This window comes from Pistacia vera, unplaced genomic scaffold (assembly GCF_008641045.1).
Source record: "Pistacia vera cultivar Batoury unplaced genomic scaffold, PisVer_v2 Contig519, whole genome shotgun sequence".
NCBI classification, from domain to species: domain Eukaryota; kingdom Viridiplantae; phylum Streptophyta; class Magnoliopsida; order Sapindales; family Anacardiaceae; genus Pistacia; species Pistacia vera.
In genome coordinates this window covers 27,907-48,816 of record NW_022196356.1, presented here as the reverse complement: position 1 = coordinate 48,816, position 20,910 = coordinate 27,907, and the positions used below count along the sequence as shown (strand labels likewise).

The following is a 20,910-nucleotide window of genomic DNA, read 5'->3' as shown; positions in this document are numbered from 1 at the left end:
TACTAGGGCTACGGACGTTTCTAGAATGGCCACCATATGTGCTCATAGGGTTCTCACTATCAAGATTTGAAACACTTGATACCCTCGTCACGGTTCTACCATTCTAAGGACATATATCAATACATATTGCAATAATAATAATGATTTACGCGATATAGAATAAAATGCCTTTTATTATTGATTAATGAACATTATTACAAAGAGTCAATTCCACAATAATTGATTGGCTCTAGGGCATCTACTCTAACACCTTGTGCACCGATTGGTGTAGTTTGACACTAGCCTAACACAGTTCTTTTCAGAGTTGTCAATACGGTGGTGATTGGCTGCATCACAGAGTGTATCAAGACTATGGTGGATCGACAGAGGATTCATCACTCCTGGGTACAGGAGAAGTTATCTCACGATGCAATTCAGTATATGGCAATGACACTAAAACTGTGGCCACATTAGGATTGAGTTGTTGCTCTATCCGATTTATAATACAGGTCATTGGTCTAGAAACTGAATACATAATATCGAGAGCAACCGGAGGTTGACACTATTTCTATGCCTACGTCTTGTCGAGATACAGTATGATGAAAGGATCGAATTGTACGGTAACCATATCATTGATAGATAGCTACTTTGCCGAATCCGAATCTATCGAGTGGCCATGATGTCTTGCTAGGGGCCAATCTTGGTCTGTGTAATAGTGAGACGATTAATTGGTGTTAATCGCGATACTATACACTGCCGGTTAATGAAGAGCCTATGGGTCACACACATAGAAGATAATTTAAGACTCAGGAAAAAAGAAGGGCGTTTTCGTCTTTTTAGGCAAAAGGGTATTTTGGTAATTTCACAGTGTAATTAAATTTGCTGAGGTCATAGCCTTTATTTAATTTGTTAGAAAAATTAAATAAGTGAAATTACGTTTAAATATGTGTTCAGACATATTTAAATATATTATCATTATTGTTAAATGTTAATATATATGTTAAATATATATATTAATTGATTTTAATTGAGATAATGATGGAAAATAAAAATATCAAATTGGGAGTGTTTGGTAATATGGGGTGTTTGGGTTGAAGCCCAAGCTTATTCCATATGGGAATAGGGCATTAAAGTTTTACTATAAAAGAAAATGTTGACTTGTAAAGTGTGTGATTTTTCATTAGTTCATTTTTCTCTTTGAAAGCAAAACACACAGCTCCCATTTTTCACTCCCACGGCAGAATCCAATTTTTGCCCAAAATCAATTCATTTGATTTGTCTTCTTGATTCTTAAGGCTAAGGAGGATCTAGCAAATCCCTTCTTAGTTCTTTGCGATTGTCTTCGTGTGGACAACGTGGGTTCGATCCTACACTTGGATCGGTAGCAAAAACATTCGTTGACAAATTTGGAGGAGCCTCCAACGTGAGTATGTTTTTCTAAACTCAGATTATTAATTTCTGCAGATTCTTGTATTTATATAAACTGTAAAATTATACCCTTGATCTTGGCTCAAAGGGAACGATCCTTGTTATTATTGTTTTTGTTTTCCGCTGCGTTAACGGGTCGTTTCCTAACACTTAAGAGATGGACCTTTCCCTTCAATAAACTGACTATTAACAAATTGTCCAATAACATCAGCGGAGGCTTGTCGATGCTCGCCTGAAATATGTCCAACCCCTATTTGTGCTCATGGATATATGTGCTAACAATGATTTTTTCTAACTCTGCCAACCTTCTACAATAAACCCACCACTTGCACTTTCGGTTACGACATGCAACTGTCACTACTGATGAATTAGACTTTTTGGTGATGAACTCAAAATTACCTATCATGACAACAAGTTTTAGCTTCCTCACCACTTCCTCCTTGTAGTCAAATAAATACCCTACGCGTAAGTCTGATCCATTAGTAAAAACATGAGGTGATTCACTAGTACCCGCAATTGTCGTCTTTGAACTTGCATAAAGGACCATAGTGTTCTCTTCCTTACAAGCTACACCTTCTACATAATCTCTATTTATAGGAATCTCTACATCTACGGGAACATGTACGGGGTCCTCCTCGTCCACATTTTCATTTTGCCCCACATGACCAACCTCTTCTACAATGTCCTCCTCACCACCCAAATCACCGCCTACTCTTGATTTTTCAACAAAGAAATCAATGCCTTTGTAGTTAAAATTAAAACTAGCATTCTCCCAACTCAAATCACCGTTTACTCTTGAACCAACTTCCAAAGCTTTATTTACATCCGAAACTGTTAAAATCGGCCTCGAACCATTATCACCCACATCAAGCATATATAACTTCACATCTTCATCAGACATTAATACAATAAGGGGTATCTAAAAATTTGCAAGAACTCTACTTAAAACATACTTCACAACTATATCACTACGTGAGCAACTCAACCCACCTCTTCTAATAATTTCATCAATCAACTCATCAAAACTAACTTTTGTACTCACAGCAATTGCTTTAATTTGTTTGCTCTTCTCAATCCACTTCCAACAACTTTCTTCCTCCACCCACTCACCAAAATATTCAACACCTAAAACAACTTGTTTCATGTCTAATAATAGCCAAGTACCTATAATGCAAAAAAAAAAACAAAAATTATTAACTGATATATTAAGGGTTGACAGATTTTAAAAACCATCTGCAGAGTCGCTTAAGCGATGTGGTGTATCACTTAAGTGATCCAGTATATTGCTTAAGCGATCTGGTATAAATAATTCTGATCGCTTAAGCAATCTTCTGTCATATACGTGATCGCTTAAGCGATCTGCTGCCATACACCAGACTCATAGCGGATCGCTTAAGCAATCTTATGTCATATATCTAATCGCTTAAGCGATCTACGATATACTACATTATACCAGACATATCAGATCACTTAAGCGATCCATCAGATTCAGAACACATTTTCAGTCATCTCCACCTACAATCAGTGTTTCCACCCCTAGCTACCCACAATATAAGCAAATATTCAACAAATTTTTCTCCTTTCAACTTGCATTACATCAAATACAACCTAAAAAACTAAATCAAAATCATAACCGAAACATAATCCATCATTAAATCTTTGTAAATCAAAATATAAAATACAAAGAGGAATACACACACTTGGACGAAATGTCAGGAGGAGGAGGCGGCGGCGGCAGAGGTCTGTGGCAGAGAAGATGTTAATGGCGGAGGAAGAAAAAAGTGTTAATGGCGAGAAGAAGAAGATGTAGAGGAAGAAGGAAGAAGAAGATGTAGATGAAGCTTAGAAGAACCAACAACCAGGGGAGGGATGCGTTAATGGCGGGAGGACGAAGAAGAAGGTGTTTGGGTTTGTTTGCAAGAATTTCGGGTTTTGGGGGACATATATAATTTTTAAAAGATTACACAATACTTCATTAATCCTAATTAACCACTAATCATGTTTAATTAACCTTAATCAATAATAAGGTTATTTAGTTAACACTTTATAACTACATAGCCTTTTAATTAAATTTGAACTTCATATGGTCTTTTAATGAAATGCCCCACTTATGCCTCATAAGTCACGATATATTAAGAAATCATTAAACAAACCCAAAGTTAGAGTCATACTAATTATTTAATTAAAGATTCATAAATCATATTAATATTAATATAATTTTATTCTTTTGTCACAAATTCACAATTAATGTTAATTTAACTTTATTTTCACTCTAGTAATTATAATATTATATAATATTTGTATTTTTGGATAATAAAGTTTACTAAAATTTAATTCCCAAAATTAATTCCATAACTATTCTTTGTAAAATATATATATAATTTTAAAGTTTTCTTAATTTGTCAAGGGTGTATTTGTAAAATTTTAAGGTGTGTTTATCATTTTTTAAACTAATAGGGGGTAACTAATTTTTTACAGGGTACCTAGGTAAGGAACCGGAACATGCATTTCAAGTTCTAGTTCCTTTTCCTAGGAGCCTGTAGGTTCTGGTTCCCATTCCCATTCCCCCAAAAAACGAAGGGTACCCAGAACCGCTCACTCCCACTCATGAATACATTCTTCCCTTTGGATGCAATCCATAAGGCAACATCACAAACAATGTCATGCATTTTCAAAAATCCATTGTTATTAGCATCTAACAACAAACAAGAACCTTTAAGATTATTAATTATTGCACATAAATTATATCTTGCTTCATCTATTGAGTTGACATCTTTATAAAAATCTAGTCCCAATCCACATTGAAGAAGTATTGCCAAAGTAATTTCATAATCTTCAGGAAACAGTGAGCATAACAAGAAATTTAACATGGTTTCTTCACCTTTCAAATGATCATAACTCAATTTAAGACAAGCATAAACATCCACATCAACATTGTCTATGTCAACAAGTTTTGACTTCTTTAGTTTTTGGGACATTACTTTCCATTCATCAATGGTTTTTTCCCTTAATGCACTTCCTATAGTTACAATTGCCAAAGGTAAACCATTACATTCTTTAGCAACTTCAATCGCTATAGCATTCAAAGTGAAGGAGTCATCACCTATTTCAGCATGTCTTTTAAGTAAAGCTAACCCTTCTCTTTGATTTAAAATATTCAATGGAACCTATGTATGACATCCAACTGCAGAACATACATGTTCTTGGCGAGTAGTTAAAGACTTTTACAACCCTTATGATCATCGCCAAAAGAAATTCCTATTTTAGTTTTTAAGCCGATGTTTTCCCAAATATCTAGGACTATAAGGATCTTTTCAATCTTCATTAAACTCAAGTACAATCGCTTTGCTCTTCCTTCTACTCTTTCCTCCTAATCCAATTTCAAACTTAAGGAGTCTACTATTTGACCTTCAATACTTTTTAAGTTTGGAGTTTGGGATAAAACAACAATCACAACCTCATCAGAAATCTTTTCTTCTATGGCTTTGTTTGTTAGCAACTACTTCTACCCAGGTTATGTTTCCAACTCCTCCAATTCCAAACAAGCCAACTATATTAATCTTATCATCTTTTAGTGCCTTAGTAATCCAATCAAAAGCATATCTTGTTGGCTCTAAAGACATGAAGTCTTTAGGTGCAAAGAATTCTATGCCTGGTGGAGTGGCAACATGGGATACTCTATTGAATTTACCACTATCTTGTAGCTTTAACATAGTGCTTATCTTTTTTGCCACTTACCTACTCAACCAATATTGCCGACCCCAATTGGGACACCACACTTTAAGACATGCCTTGTTAACTTGAATTTCTTCTTCCAATCTCTAAACATCTTCCATGACTTTGCTTACATCTGTTAGCCAAATATGTACAAATTTCTCAACTTCTTCTGCATTTTTTACTACTTTTTCAACATCTTGTTCCACCGACTCTCATGTCAATATCAATTTTTATGTTTCTTTCATAAGATCTTGAGCAATGCTATTGAAACAAAATAAATATCCAACCTGATGTATAGTTGACTCCATCAAGTGGTCTTCTATCCTTGATATAACAGCTCTTGCAATTTCCATCCTATATATTTGCAATAAATAATTAAAGTAGGTAGCATGAAATAACCTCCAAATAGGGAGCACTTTGAAACTCCTAATTTGGACAACTAATCTATCCACTCATATTTATGAAGCTAGTCATTGGCTTTTGATATTGCAAATGACTTTAAGTTGTTTTGCTAGAGAACATGCTATTTGGTTGATGTTGTTGGTTTACATGCTATACTTAACTAATCACAAAATATGTTAGACTTCGTATCCCTAAAAATCAGCTAAACCACTCTAGGTAGTTGACCAAACATTTGACACCTTCTAGATTAGCTTTGAATCATCGACCTCTTTCAGGTCGCATAATGCATCTGATTGCATGCTCATTTGGTCGCATGGTTTCAATCTTACATCGCTTTCAGGTCACATTACCTCATGGTCACTTCTTTAAGATCGCATGCACATTACATCGCATGCTCTCTAGATCGTTACTAATCACATCTATCTTCAGCTCGCATTCATCTTAGCTTGTACATTTGATTGCAAGCTTCAAATCGCATCATCATGTTTCCAGCAAATGTCGCTTGCTTTAACACTCCTCCTTGATATCTTTCCTAGAAACACCAAGTCTGAACCCATAGCTCTTCAAACTTGGATTTGCTCAATGCCTTAGTCAAAATATCTACTACTTGTTCTTCAGATCAACAATGAACGATCTTCACTTCTTTGTTCTGTTTGGCTTCTCTAACAGCATGATATTTGATCTTTATATTTTTTTTGATCAGCCATGAAAAATAGGATTCTTGGCCATCGCGATAGCAGATGGATTGTCACAAAAGATCGTCGTTGGCTCACATCGTTCTAGCTTCATATCCTTCAAGATCTTCCTCAGCCATATCACTTAATTCACTACAGCAACTACAGCGATGTATTCTGCTTCTACAATTGATTGAGCCATCATTTCTTACTTCTTGGACAACCAATTGAATGCTCCTGAATTTAAGAAAAACACATATTCCGATGTGTTTTTCATATCTTCGACTGATCCTACCTAGTCGCTATTAGTATATCTGACCAAGTCCAAGTCTTCAGACCTTCTACACCATATCCCGAGGTTTACACTTCCTTTGACATATCCTAGCACCCTTTCGGCTACTCTCAAGTGGACTTCACTTGGCTCATTCATAAACCTCTATAAGAGGCTGGAGGCATACATGAGATCAGGTCTAGTCGTTGTCAAATATAGTAAGCATCCGATCAAGCTTTTGTATCTGTTTTTATCGACCTCGCGACCTCCATCTTCTTTACACAACTTTTGATTCTGTACTAGTGGATTTCTCACTGGATTACGATTCTCCATGTTGAACTTCTTTAAGATCTCATTTGCATATTTTCTTTGGCAAACAAATATGTCATTTGGAGATTGATATATCTCCATCCCAAGGAAAAAAGTCATCTCTCATAAGTTTCTCATCTCGAACTCCTTATGCATTGCATTCTTGAATTGCTCCACTCGATCAAGATTGTTGCCAGTTACAAGTAAGTCATCAATGTATAAGGAGACTATAATCAAATCGCCATCTGACTTCTTCACATAGGGAGTGTGTTCGTTGAGGCTTCTTGTATTACTAAGCTTGCTTAAGTACTCATTTATTCGACTATACCAGGCTCAAAGAGCCTAGTTTAGACCATATAAAGCCTTATTCAAGAGATAGACTTTGTCCTCACCCCCTTCAACTATGAAGCACTTTGGTCGCTCTACATATATTTCTTCATTCAAGAAGGCTGACTTGATGTCCAACTGGAAAATCTTCCACTTAAACTGATAAGAGTGTAATTGATATATTTTTATTCCTTCCATATTATGTTTTTTGTTATGTTTTATGCCTATTTGAATTGATTAGAGTTTATTTTGTGAGTTTGGCATAGTTGGATAGACTTTAGGAAGTAAGTGATAAAAGATTAGGAAATTCCAGATTTTCCAGATTTTTCGTTATTCTGACCAGTGCTGCGTTTTCTAGGTTTTTCATGGAGCTAGATTCCTCAATTGCAAAAGTGGTATTCATAGAAATTAAAGTAGACAAATCAAGCTTTTCAGGAAGGTATTATTAGTGAGAATCCGAGTTCTTTTGGGTTCTCAGTAGTTGTTGCAAAACCGGACCTGGAATCCTAGTCGCGGAAGGATTCCTTAGCTGAGTATTGAATCCTCGAATGAGCCTAACTGGAGCGTCAGATATCGAAAGCGGGTGATTCAAAAGCCCAGATTCATCTAAAAATCCTAGACTACAATTTTTATGAAGTGAAGGAGCCCAGAAAAGATCTTTTACATTGCGAGAATCCTGGTGCAAGCTGGAGACGAATTATGGAATCCATATCTGATCAGATTTTGTCAAATCTGGAAGTCTATCTTCTAGGAAACATCTAGGAAAGAAATTCTGTGATTCTTGGGGAAGAATTAAGGAAAACACATGTTATTTAATTAGAAGTTTTTAGGTTAAACGAGGGAGGACAGTAGAGTTTGAATTTTCAGAGTTTTTGCGTTCCAGATCAAGATGTGCAGCTAATTTCCTTCTTCAGTTCAAGCGGATTTTGAAGCCTAAATTCATGTCATTGGTGTAGCCTAAATTCAGTAACATTGTTCTTAATCTTGTTTTTATTGGAATTGTTTATGTTATTCTGTTTTAATTGTTTATAATTTTCTGTTTGGGTGATTTAGTAATGGCCTGCTGAATTATTTCATCGGAATTTTATCTGTTAGAGTTAGGAATTGTGATCTGTATTTGTCCTTTTTCTATTCAACTAGTGACACATGATGATAGCTGATTATGGACAAGTTTTTGGTCTATTGTCTTGAATAACATAACCTAAGTTAAATAATCCGAGCTTGCATGATTGTTGCTTAGATTGATCTATTCTCCTAATTCTTAAGGCTGCCATTGAATTAAATTTAGAGAGCTTGTTCTAGGTTGTTCAAGGGTTAGTATCTACTCGAAGAGCTTATTTCAGTAATGACAAACTAAGGGAGAATTCGGGTAACAGAGCTTGTTGTTTCCTAGGGTCAGTAGTTCCACAATAACGAGATAGAACAGTGTTACGGTTACTTTATGTCCAATGCATGTTTAGGTGGATCTTGAATCGAGAACTAATTGTGTTTATTTTGATATTTTCTACCATTTGAGATTTCTTTGTTTTACTTTAGTTTGCGTTGTCTACAACCCCCTTTCATTACCGTTGTCATGTTTACTATTTAGGATTTTATTTGTTTTGTTATTTTTGTTGTGGTTATTGGATAGAACATAGGAATTAATCGAACCATTCCCTGTGGGATCGACCCTTACTTACCCTATATATAATTCAGTAGTTAGGTTAGGAAGGTTATTAATTTGGAGCATTCGGCACGCTACCATAAACTCAGTTGCTAGTGCGATGAGAAGTCTAATCGTGTCATGTCTCGCAACTAGAGAAAACATATTTGAGAAATCTTGTTGAGCATAATCCTTGGCTACAAGTCGAGCTTTATATTTGTTGATTGATCCATCAGGATTTAACTTGGTCTTAAAGATCCATTTAACTTGGATGATCTTCTGATCTGATGGTCAGTCAACCAACTTCCAGGTTTCATTTTTCTCGATCATATTCAGTTCCTACTTCATTGTAACTCTCCATTCTTTTGACTTCGCAACTTGAGCATAGCTCGTAGGCTCCAATATGACAACATTACACCTCTCATATACTTTCGCTAAAGGTCTGGCCCCTCTAAACAAAAATTCATCATTGGCATCTAAATCTTCTTCATCATTCTGGTCATTAGCGACCTCTCTCTGCTACAACCTTGCTTCTTTTTTGATTATCTTCTCTTCCCAATTCCAAACTGACATCTCATCAACTCTGACATCTCTTGTGATTAGAATCTTGTTTGTGTTTGGATTCAAGACTTTGTATGCCTTAGATTGGCTGCTATAGCCAATAAAGATTCTAGCTTTAGCTTTCTAATCAAGCTTACTTCTTTTGCTTGCTGGAACATGAGCATAACAGATGCTTCCGAGGACTTTGAGGTTGTCCACCTTTGGCTTAACTCCATACCATGCTTCGAATGGAGTCTGGTCATTGAGAGCCTTTGTTGGCAATCTATTCAGCAGATAGACTCTTGTATTGACCGCTTCTGCCCAAAATGACTTTAGCATCTTCTTTTTAGTGATCATGCATTTGGCCATTTCCATGACCATTCTATTCTTCCTCTTACTCATCTATTTTGCTGCAAAGTGTAAAGACTACTAAGGTGGTGCTTGATTCTAGCTTCTTTACATATTCCCTCAAACTCATTTAAGGTGTATCCAGTCCCACACATCAATGTGTATCAATTAGAGCTTTTCTATAGCTCTCCAAGTCGCGTTTGCAGGAAATGGTTGTCTACTCGATTTACCGAGCTAGCAAGCTTGACATAAACTCCTCCTTTCTTCGATCTCTGGTAAATTTTGCACCAAATTTTTGTGCTTCATCTCCTTAAACCTCTAATGCCACAGTTCGGACTCATCTATTCTAGCAGTATGAGCCTGAACTTCTGGTTTTCTCTATTCTATGGGAAAGCTTTTTCCCATTATCTTCACTTTCATCAACTTACAACCCTCACTATCTACTATAGTACATGATCTGTCTTGAAAATGTTGAGAATAGTTTCTTTCTAGCATTTTTCTAATACTTAGTAGACTTTGATTGATTTCTGGCACGTACAAAACATTAGTGATGTGTTTTGTACCTGCTGGGGTATGGACTACAACTTCGCTTCTTCCTTTGACCTCCACGAACTCTCCATTTCTGATCTTCACCTTGGATTGAAATCTTCGATCCAGGTTCACGAAGTTGGTGAGATATGGTGTCAAGTGGTTGGTGCAACCACTATTTATCAGCCATGTTTCTATCCCGATGGGAGTTGCATGACAAGAGGTCACGAACAATTGTTCTCCCTCTTGATTTTGTTCCTAATTTTCAACCACTTGAGCTTATTGTTGTGACTGGTTTGCTTTATTCTTGCAAACCTTTTTAATATGGTTGAACTGCTTATATGACCTACACTAAATGTTAGGTCTAAACCAACATCTATTCTCAACATGATTTTTCCCTTTACAATTGGGATATGGTGGATATCCTTTCATCCCAACCATTCTTGCCCCATTGGTTATTTGCCTTTTCTTTTCCTTTTCTCTCTCTAGCAAGCTTCTTATATCCTTCCTAAACCAATTTCCCTTTATACGAAGCCATCATGGCTCCTTCCTTGCTAGCATCTTGTCGCAACAACCTTCTTTGATCTTGAGCTTGTAGGTTATGGACAAGCTCTGTAAGGGTAATCTAGGACAAGTCTTTTGAGTCTTCAAGAGATGAGATCTTGGACTCAAATCTTTCTAGTAGACTCAACCTTTTTTACTATTCTCTTATATGTCATCTCTTCGCCAAGTAGTATGATTTTGTTGACCACATTCATCAGTTGATCAATGTACTCCTTGACATTTTCATACTCTTTCATTTTCAACATCTCAAACTCCCTTCTCAAATTCAGGACATGCATGTTCCTAGTTTTGTCACTTCCACAAAACTCTTCCTTAAGCTTATCCCAAGCTTCTTTTGATGCCTCACAAGCTATGATTCTTGTGAATACAATATCTTTGACAACCAAATGTATGTGTGACAAAGCTCTATGAGCTTTCGTAGCTTATTCTTCATGGAGTCTAATCTGGTTCAACGTGGGATTTGGCCCCAGTTGAGGTGGTTGCTTCTCTTCCTCCACATATTGCTAGAGACCTTAGCCTCACAAGAACACTTCCATTTTAATAGCCCATATATGGTACCGTTTCTCCATTGAAAACTGGTGGTAAGAATGAAGCTGAGCTTGACTCCATGAAGACAGGTTTGTGTTTATATTAACTGGGAAGTTTTACGTGGAAATGTGTTTAAGGATATATGAGAAAGATGAATTTCGATAAATAGAACTTTGGCTTGATACCAATTGTCAGTTTACAAGCTAGAGAATGCAAAGGGAAAGAACGCAAAAGTATTTTCAGAGAAGTTTTTTCAAAGAATGTTTGTTGAATTTTTTCGTCTTTTTTGACTTGTCTACTTTTTCATCAATTATAAACAAAGTTATATAGCAGCATTCAACATCATCATTGATATCATGGACATACTAACTCTGCAAAGCATTAAATGCTAATCTAATCTGCAGAAACATTTACAAGATATTATCACAAAGTCATACATACTTAACTAATCACAAAATATGTTAGACTTCGTATCCCTAAAAATCAGCTAAACCACTCCAGGTAGTTGACCAAACATCTGACACCTTCTAAATCAGCTCTAAATCATCGACCTCTCTCAGGTCACATAATGCATCTAATTGCATGCTCATTTGGTCGCATGGATTCCATCTTATATCGCTTCCAAGTTGCATTACCTCCTGGTCGCTTCTTTAAGATCGCATGCACATTATGTCGCATGCTCTCTAGATCTTTACCGATCACATCTATCTTTAGGTCACGTCCATCTTAGCTTGCACATTTGATCGCAAGCTTTAGATCGTGTAACCCTCGGATCGCATCATCATGTAACCCTTAGATTGCATCATCATGTTTCCAGCAAGTTATCACTTGCTTTAACAGATGTCAAATCCTTCTATACAATAGGTTATGAAAATTGGGAACGGGTTAAACTTCCTTTAATTCAGCAAAACCATAAGGATTTCAAATTGAAGTACCTTATATCTATGGATGCACTATGTGAAACTGTAAACTTTAATTAAATAGCAAACAGCAAAGCACAGACACCAGCTTGACTTGGCCTCTGTCTGTGCAAAATAAGAGAAGGGAGAAAATAAGGTTAAAGTTATTAATGAATCAATCAATAAGAGTATAAAGCTGGATTAGGCATTACATATTGAGTCCCTACCATAAACAATATTTCATCGCTATGCATTATCTCTCAATTTGATTTTAACTATTATTATTTATTCTATAATCTTACATCACTTGTAAAATGAGATAACATAAACTTCTTTAAGGGAATGCCAAAGTTCCGATGACAATTTAAAATAAAAAGACAAAAAAAATAACAATAACAATAAAAAACGATTTTAGAATCTATTTAAAAAAGGGTAATTGTATAAATCCTAAAAGACCGTCTAGCTTCATCTAATGCCCAATATTATTAGAAAGTATTATAAACTCTCTATCATTGTAATGGCCACTTTATTTCCCCTTCTAAACGGTGGTAATTACTGAGTTTTATCCAGGTTAGCTTTGGCAATGCAGGCTAAGGTTGGGGGGACGCGGCAATAATTACTGAGTTTTATCCAGGTTATAGCTTTGCCAATGCAGGCTAAGGTCGGGGAGATGCGGCAACTCTCTAGTAGCCATGTGTCGAGCCCAAATTTACCAGGAAATATATATCTATATGTTTAAGTGAATAAATTCTCCACTGGAAATCAAATGATTGTAAAATTAGGATTGTGCATAAAAATTTGTTTCTTATACTTCGTTAAGGATATGATGTATCCAATGACTACAACTCCTAATTAATTAACATCTTTGTTTGTCCAAATCTTCTGTTTATTCTTTTTCTTAGTAATGAAAACTTACATAATTGAAAGAAGTTTCAATGAACACNATGCTATTTATCTATTGAGTTTCATTCTTGTCTTTTATATGGATGCTTATGTTATGAATTCATAAAGACTAGAAACAGATACAGAATCTATATTCAGAACTTATCGAGAAGTATAATTTATCTGCTGATCAATGTTTATCAATGCTGCTTACATACAATAATCTGGTTAATATAGACTGATTAAATATTTGTTTATATATTGATTCCTCAGTATGGTGTGAAAATACTGTAAAAGATTGTTTGATATGAATAGGCTCAATAGTGCTACATGAATTAAGCAATGTGCATATATTGAGTCGACAATGACATGATTTAACATTGCTTGCATTCATCTTATTATGAATTCTGTTTGCTTAGGAATTTGATTGTCTAACAATATGACAATGTAGTTGTGGTTCCATAATTCAACAATGTCTTGGAATATGTATAAGATCTTCCTTGTTTTTATTTGTAACAAAAACTTAATGCTATAAATTGGTTTAAACTTACAGTTGGTTTTGGGAGGGCCGTTTCTACCACACATTGAGTGCATTCTTCGTGATAAAGCATTGTCAATGTGTTCACCAGTAGTATCAACATCTGATGCCGGAATCAGAGCTACCATAAATGGACTGAGTTTGTTTTATGATAGACCTTGTCAAACTTGTGACATAACAATACAAGTTGAGAGAGACTTTCAACTTGTATTCTCTTGAAGCCTTACTTTTGGAATACAATAAAGCTTTTTTTAAATTTACTTTTACCATCTATTTTCAATTCTCAATTTGTATATATTATTTTAACTTTTTTTTATTACGATAATTCTCCATGCAGTCCCTTGACTTATTTGATGTGTCCCTGTGCATGATTGGAAGTCACCAACTTCAAAATGCTTTGACTGCAGCATGTGCAGCACTCTGCCTTCGTAATCAAGGTTGGTACTTAATGTTGTTTATGCCCTATGGTCTATTCATTTCACTGGGGAACATTCATGTAGAATGGAGGTTTTCCTTTCAATAGATAGTAGTTCTGCCAATGTTTAGATATGTAGTTTGCTTTGTTAGGATTATGGATAACCAAAACTTACCTCTATACTCTGGCACATAGGCTGCAGCCTTTGGAATGATGCACCGTTTATTACAGACTTACAGTTAAAGAATTCCTATTTAGCTGGGACATCTAAACAGCCTTTTGTGTTATGTATTGTAAGGATTCAAATAGGTTTTCCTAATCATTTTCCTCCCATGCTTTTGTCTCAACTATATCAAATTACATGTTCACTGGTTGTGCTCTTATCCAAGTTCTTTGATTGACACTTTCAATTGGGAATACCTTATAAGAATCATTAGCAAGCAGCGAGGCAAGCCTGAGATAATGGTGAAATTAAAATTGTTTAGTCAGTTCTAAGTAAGGCTCTGTCATGTTAAGTTTATTATTGAGTCCCTTAGATGACTTCTCAGTTTCTGTTGATACTTCTATGGCTATCTCAGGATGGAAAATTTCAGACAGATCTATCAGGGCTGGTTTACAGAGTACATGCTTGGTTGGACGAAGTCAGTTCCTTACACCCAAGGAAGCTGAGACTTTAGGATTACCTGGAGCTACGATACTTCTTGATGGAGGTGATTTTTACTTTCTCACTGTTATTGCACTTTAATCCATTTTCAGCATGTAATTCATGTTGGGTCTGATTGGATACTGTCCATAAGAACGCTTACTCATCTGTTGAATGAATGTGGAGTCTATTTTTTTTGTTTTTTTCGTGTTTTCAATAGGTATTAAGTATTGCATTCTAGTTTGAAATCAGATAATCTTTGGCATAGTTCTCTTATTTACAGTTTCTCTTTTGTGAATGTCTTTTATGGCTGCCATAACAATTGGCAATCTCTCTAATTAGAATCATGATTGTTTCAACTTTTACGTTTTGCAGCGCACACTAAAGATTCTGCTAAAGCTTTGGTGGACACAATACAAATGACCCTTCCAGAGGCAAAATTGGCCATCATTGTAGCAATGGCTAGTGACAAGGATCATTTAGCATTTGCAAGAGAATTTCTTTCAGGTATAGATCACAGATTTTGCCATATCTAATGTAGCATAATGGTAAAACATTAGAAACAACAATGGATTGCTGGATGGTCTCACTAAGTCCCGTAAAGAATGAAACTTGAATCTATTTATCTCTGGGTTGGTAGACAGAAAGTAATTTTCTAGTTTGTCATATTAGGGAACATAACTTTAGTCCCTGTCATTCCTGGGATGGTGAGAGGGGATTCAGACATGTCTCGGTAGTTGGTAATCCAACTGTCCTAGTTCTCTAGCTAGGATTGCAACAAAATCTGTTTATAATAACCTACTCAAGCTTGCATTTTTTTAGGGAAGGTCTAATCTAGATCTCACCGTGTTTCTCCAGGTAGAAAATTAGAGGCAGTTTTCCTAACAGAAGCTGATGTTGCTGGAGGCAAGACCCGAATAACTCCAGCGTCTGTGTTAAGGGGTTGTTGGATACAAGCTTCCCAAGAATTGGGGATCAATATTGTTCATGATGGACTGGCAGAGTATCAAGACTTGTTGCAGGATCCATCAACTTATTCTCCAAGGGCATCTGAAAACAGTACCTTAATTGCTGGTGAGTATTCGTTAGCAGTTTCCATGAAGGTTGCAAATCAGATTCTTAGGACAAAATCAGACAACCAAACAGGTATTCTTGTAATAACTGGATCTCTACATATTGTATCGTCAGTATTAGCTTCCCTTCACAATTGAAGTTATTTGCTTTCATTTTGCTCGAGTACTCTACAGAAATATTGTTCTGCTAGTTGCATTGATCATGGCTTCTAGGAATCAAACTATTTGTTCGCAGTTTGGGAAAAACTAACAGAACTACAGATATATTGCATTTATATAACATTCACTTGGACTGTCCTAGTTGCGGGCATACTATCAACCATAATTTTACTTATAATAGTTTGATTTGTGAAAGGTAAAAGTAATAACCTTTAAGGTGACCATTACTATTGGGGTAAAAATCCCTGACCTCCAGCTTTTTCACTTTTTTGTGATATAAAATGTTCATCTCTTCAAAAGTCCTTATTTTTCTGATTTCTTTCATGCTATTTATCTATTGAGTTTCATTCTTGTCTTTTATATGGATGCTTATGTTATGAATTCATAAAGACTAGAAACAGATACAGAATCTATATTCAGAACTTATCGAGAAGTATAATTTATCTGCTGATCAATGTTTATCAATGCTGCTTACATACAATAATCTGGTTAATATAGACTGATTAAATATTTGTTTATATATTGATTCCTCAGTATGGTGTGAAAATACTGTAAAAGATTGTTTGATATGAATAGGCTCAATAGTGCTACATGAATTAAGCAATGTGCATATATTGAGTCGACAATGACATGATTTAACATTGCTTGCATTCATCTTATTATGAATTCTGTTTGCTTAGGAATTTGATTGTCTAACAATATGACAATGTAGTTGTGGTTCCATAATTCAACAATGTCTTGGAATATGTATAAGATCTTCCTTGTTTTTATTTGTAACAAAAACTTAATGCTATAAATTGGTTTAAACTTACAGTTGGTTTTGGGAGGGCCGTTTCTACCACACATTGAGTGCATTCTTCGTGATAAAGCATTGTCAATGTGTTCACCAGTAGTATCAACATCTGATGCCGGAATCAGAGCTACCATAAATGGACTGAGTTTGTTTTATGATAGACCTTGTCAAACTTGTGACATAACAATACAAGTTGAGAGAGACTTTCAACTTGTATTCTCTTGAAGCCTTACTTTTGGAATACAATAAAGCTTTTTTTAAATTTACTTTTACCATCTATTTTCAATTCTCAATTTGTATATATTATTTTAACTTTTTTTTATTACGATAATTCTCCATGCAGTCCCTTGACTTATTTGATGTGTCCCTGTGCATGATTGGAAGTCACCAACTTCAAAATGCTTTGACTGCAGCATGTGCAGCACTCTGCCTTCGTAATCAAGGTTGGTACTTAATGTTGTTTATGCCCTATGGTCTATTCATTTCACTGGGGAACATTCATGTAGAATGGAGGTTTTCCTTTCAATAGATAGTAGTTCTGCCAATGTTTAGATATGTAGTTTGCTTTGTTAGGATTATGGATAACCAAAACTTACCTCTATACTCTGGCACATAGGCTGCAGCCTTTGGAATGATGCACCGTTTATTACAGACTTACAGTTAAAGAATTCCTATTTAGCTGGGACATCTAAACAGCCTTTTGTGTTATGTATTGTAAGGATTCAAATAGGTTTTCCTAATCATTTTCCTCCCATGCTTTTGTCTCAACTATATCAAATTACATGTTCACTGGTTGTGCTCTTATCCAAGTTCTTTGATTGACACTTTCAATTGGGAATACCTTATAAGAATCATTAGCAAGCAGCGAGGCAAGCCTGAGATAATGGTGAAATTAAAATTGTTTAGTCAGTTCTAAGTAAGGCTCTGTCATGTTAAGTTTATTATTGAGTCCCTTAGATGACTTCTCAGTTTCTGTTGATACTTCTATGGCTATCTCAGGATGGAAAATTTCAGACAGATCTATCAGGGCTGGTTTACAGAGTACATGCTTGGTTGGACGAAGTCAGTTCCTTACACCCAAGGAAGCTGAGACTTTAGGATTACCTGGAGCTACGATACTTCTTGATGGAGGTGATTTTTACTTTCTCACTGTTATTGCACTTTAATCCATTTTCAGCATGTAATTCATGTTGGGTCTGATTGGATACTGTCCATAAGAACGCTTACTCATCTGTTGAATGAATGTGGAGTCTATTTTTTTTGTTTTTTTCGTGTTTTCAATAGGTATTAAGTATTGCATTCTAGTTTGAAATCAGATAATCTTTGGCATAGTTCTCTTATTTACAGTTTCTCTTTTGTGAATGTCTTTTATGGCTGCCATAACAATTGGCAATCTCTCTAATTAGAATCATGATTGTTTCAACTTTTACGTTTTGCAGCGCACACTAAAGATTCTGCTAAAGCTTTGGTGGACACAATACAAATGACCCTTCCAGAGGCAAAATTGGCCATCATTGTAGCAATGGCTAGTGACAAGGATCATTTAGCATTTGCAAGAGAATTTCTTTCAGGTATAGATCACAGATTTTGCCATATCTAATGTAGCATAATGGTAAAACATTAGAAACAACAATGGATTGCTGGATGGTCTCACTAAGTCCCGTAAAGAATGAAACTTGAATCTATTTATCTCTGGGTTGGTAGACAGAAAGTAATTTTCTAGTTTGTCATATTAGGGAACATAACTTTAGTCCCTGTCATTCCTGGGATGGTGAGAGGGGATTCAGACATGTCTCGGTAGTTGGTAATCCAACTGTCCTAGTTCTCTAGCTAGGATTGCAACAAAATCTGTTTATAATAACCTACTCAAGCTTGCATTTTTTTAGGGAAGGTCTAATCTAGATCTCACCGTGTTTCTCCAGGTAGAAAATTAGAGGCAGTTTTCCTAACAGAAGCTGATGTTGCTGGAGGCAAGACCCGAATAACTCCAGCGTCTGTGTTAAGGGGTTGTTGGATACAAGCTTCCCAAGAATTGGGGATCAATATTGTTCATGATGGACTGGCAGAGTATCAAGACTTGTTGCAGGATCCATCAACTTATTCTCCAAGGGCATCTGAAAACAGTACCTTAATTGCTGGTGAGTATTCGTTAGCAGTTTCCATGAAGGTTGCAAATCAGATTCTTAGGACAAAATCAGACAACCAAACAGGTATTCTTGTAATAACTGGATCTCTACATATTGTATCGTCAGTATTAGCTTCCCTTCACAATTGAAGTTATTTGCTTTCATTTTGCTCGAGTACTCTACAGAAATATTGTTCTGCTAGTTGCATTGATCATGGCTTCTAGGAATCAAACTATTTGTTCGCAGTTTGGGAAAAACTAACAGAACTACAGATATATTGCATTTATATAACATTCACTTGGACTGTCCAAGTTGCGGGCATGCTATCAACCATAATTTTGCTTATAATAGTTTGATTTGTGAAAGGTACAAATAATAACCTTTAAGGTGACCATTACTATTGGGGTAAAAATCCCTGACCTCCAGCTTTTTTTTTTTTTTTTTTTTGAAATAATCACTTAAGAGGGCAATTATGCAATTTTAATCAAACATTTTCTAACCTTTGTAAAGATTCATCACTCACTACCCCAAAGCTTAACCTCTGTCTACATTTCGTTAAAATACTTTTGGGAGGAGGTCGATTAAAATCGAGAACATTTGAGTGGTCAGTACTTTTCTCCAACATCTTAAAGTTTAGTTTAAGTTGTCATAGAGTCAAATGATGGTGGTGTCCTGATGGGGAAGTAGACAGGGTTTTGCCTTTGGAGTGGTGAGTGATTAAGTTTTGCGAAGCTAGCTTTAGGGTGTTTGACTAAAATTGTTATCGTTACCTCCGAGTGATTATTTCAAAAAGAAGTGGGAGAAGGCAGTGATTTCTGCCCTTACTATTGGCACAAACTAGGTAAATAACATGGGAAATATTTGGTAAAGAGCTATACCCAGTTGGTTTATCCACATCACGACCATCTATTCTATATAATTGTTTGGAGGAAGCAGCATAGCAAGCAGGAGTTATTGCTCAAACTTCATCATTCATCTTCATTGAAATAACATATTCTTACCCTCTCATTACATTCACCGAAGTGAAAAAGGATAGCATGCATAGTTTGTCTGAGACCATGACCATATCTAACAGATAATGTTAACAAAGGAGCATATCATGAACTCAATTGCTCATCTTAAGCTGACACAAATAAAAATGGTTTTAGGGACACATGAAAGCTGAGTCGGAAGCAAGAGTCAGAGTGATCTTGATGGGACCGCAGCAAATTCAATCAAAATTCAGACACAGCACATCCACAAAATCAAGAAAAATGATCTGTCTATTCCTTATTCTAATTGCCTTAATATACTAGTGACCTTTACCCATATTCCTGCCACATACTCTATTGCCACTTACATTTCCTCTAACTGAATCCTACTGGCATAACAACTTTTAGAGACCACCTTTACTGTTGATTCACACGTCTCACACCCTTCTGCCCTTGTTCCCCTTGTATTGATAAACCTTATTGATAGGGGGCCATCAGATCGTCAGTTTTATCCTCCCTATTGATTTTCTGCTGGACTAGCAAATAAAGCAGCAGGATGAACATACAAATTAATGTTAAGTTGAAGAGGGTCCTTGTGCTTCTTCTTGTTTTTCCCTTGGAACAAACCCATTCTTCTTTGGATTCATGGGTAGGAACTGGAACTTGAAAATGAATTCAATCAACAGAATGATCACTAGCTGATATTTGATTTGTTTGAGCGAGATTTATGCAACCAAGCTTACACAAAATCTCCTGTTGTAGCATCATAGAGTCTCTCTTCAGCAGTAATCAGCATTCTCCCTTTGTTTTGAACTTGAAGAAATGTAAGGGAAATTCACAATAAACTCTATTACAGTGTTGCATAAAACCAGCTGAATCACTAGAAGCTACAACAAAAACAATGAAAAGAAAATAACATAACATAACATAAATACAACCGTATTACCTGGTTAAAAAAAATGGGAAATTTTCAAGTTTGATGGTACTTTCTAAATCATTTTTTGATGTATGGCGGTAATCTTTCCCGAAAATCATTGGGTTGTTGGCAATGGATATCTGCCACAGGCTCTGCAGGGAAACGAGTCCTATCTTCCATGCTTATTTCCGGTGCCTGCAGAACCAATTTATGGAAGCATGAGAAATAAATTACAAAA

At 35.8% G+C, this 20,910-nt stretch overlaps 2 protein-coding genes across 2 annotated transcripts; both read left to right on the top strand.

Moving 5' to 3' along the window:
- Positions 1–13,573: 13,573 nt before the first annotated feature.
- Positions 13,574–15,845, top strand: LOC116106499 (dihydrofolate synthetase-like; the record flags this gene model as incomplete). The annotated part of the gene is made up of 5 exons (XM_031392865.1): positions 13,574–13,783; positions 13,914–14,013; positions 14,570–14,701; positions 15,010–15,141; positions 15,493–15,845. Coding segments are annotated over 5 exons (927 nt in total), but the record flags the coding sequence as incomplete, so codon positions are not given.
- An 817-nt stretch (positions 15,846–16,662) lies between these two features.
- Positions 16,663–18,934, top strand: LOC116106498 (dihydrofolate synthetase-like; the record flags this gene model as incomplete). Its single annotated transcript, XM_031392864.1, has 5 exons — positions 16,663–16,872; positions 17,003–17,102; positions 17,659–17,790; positions 18,099–18,230; positions 18,582–18,934. Coding segments are annotated over 5 exons (927 nt in total), but the record flags the coding sequence as incomplete, so codon positions are not given.
- Positions 18,935–20,910: the final 1,976 nt, after the last annotated feature.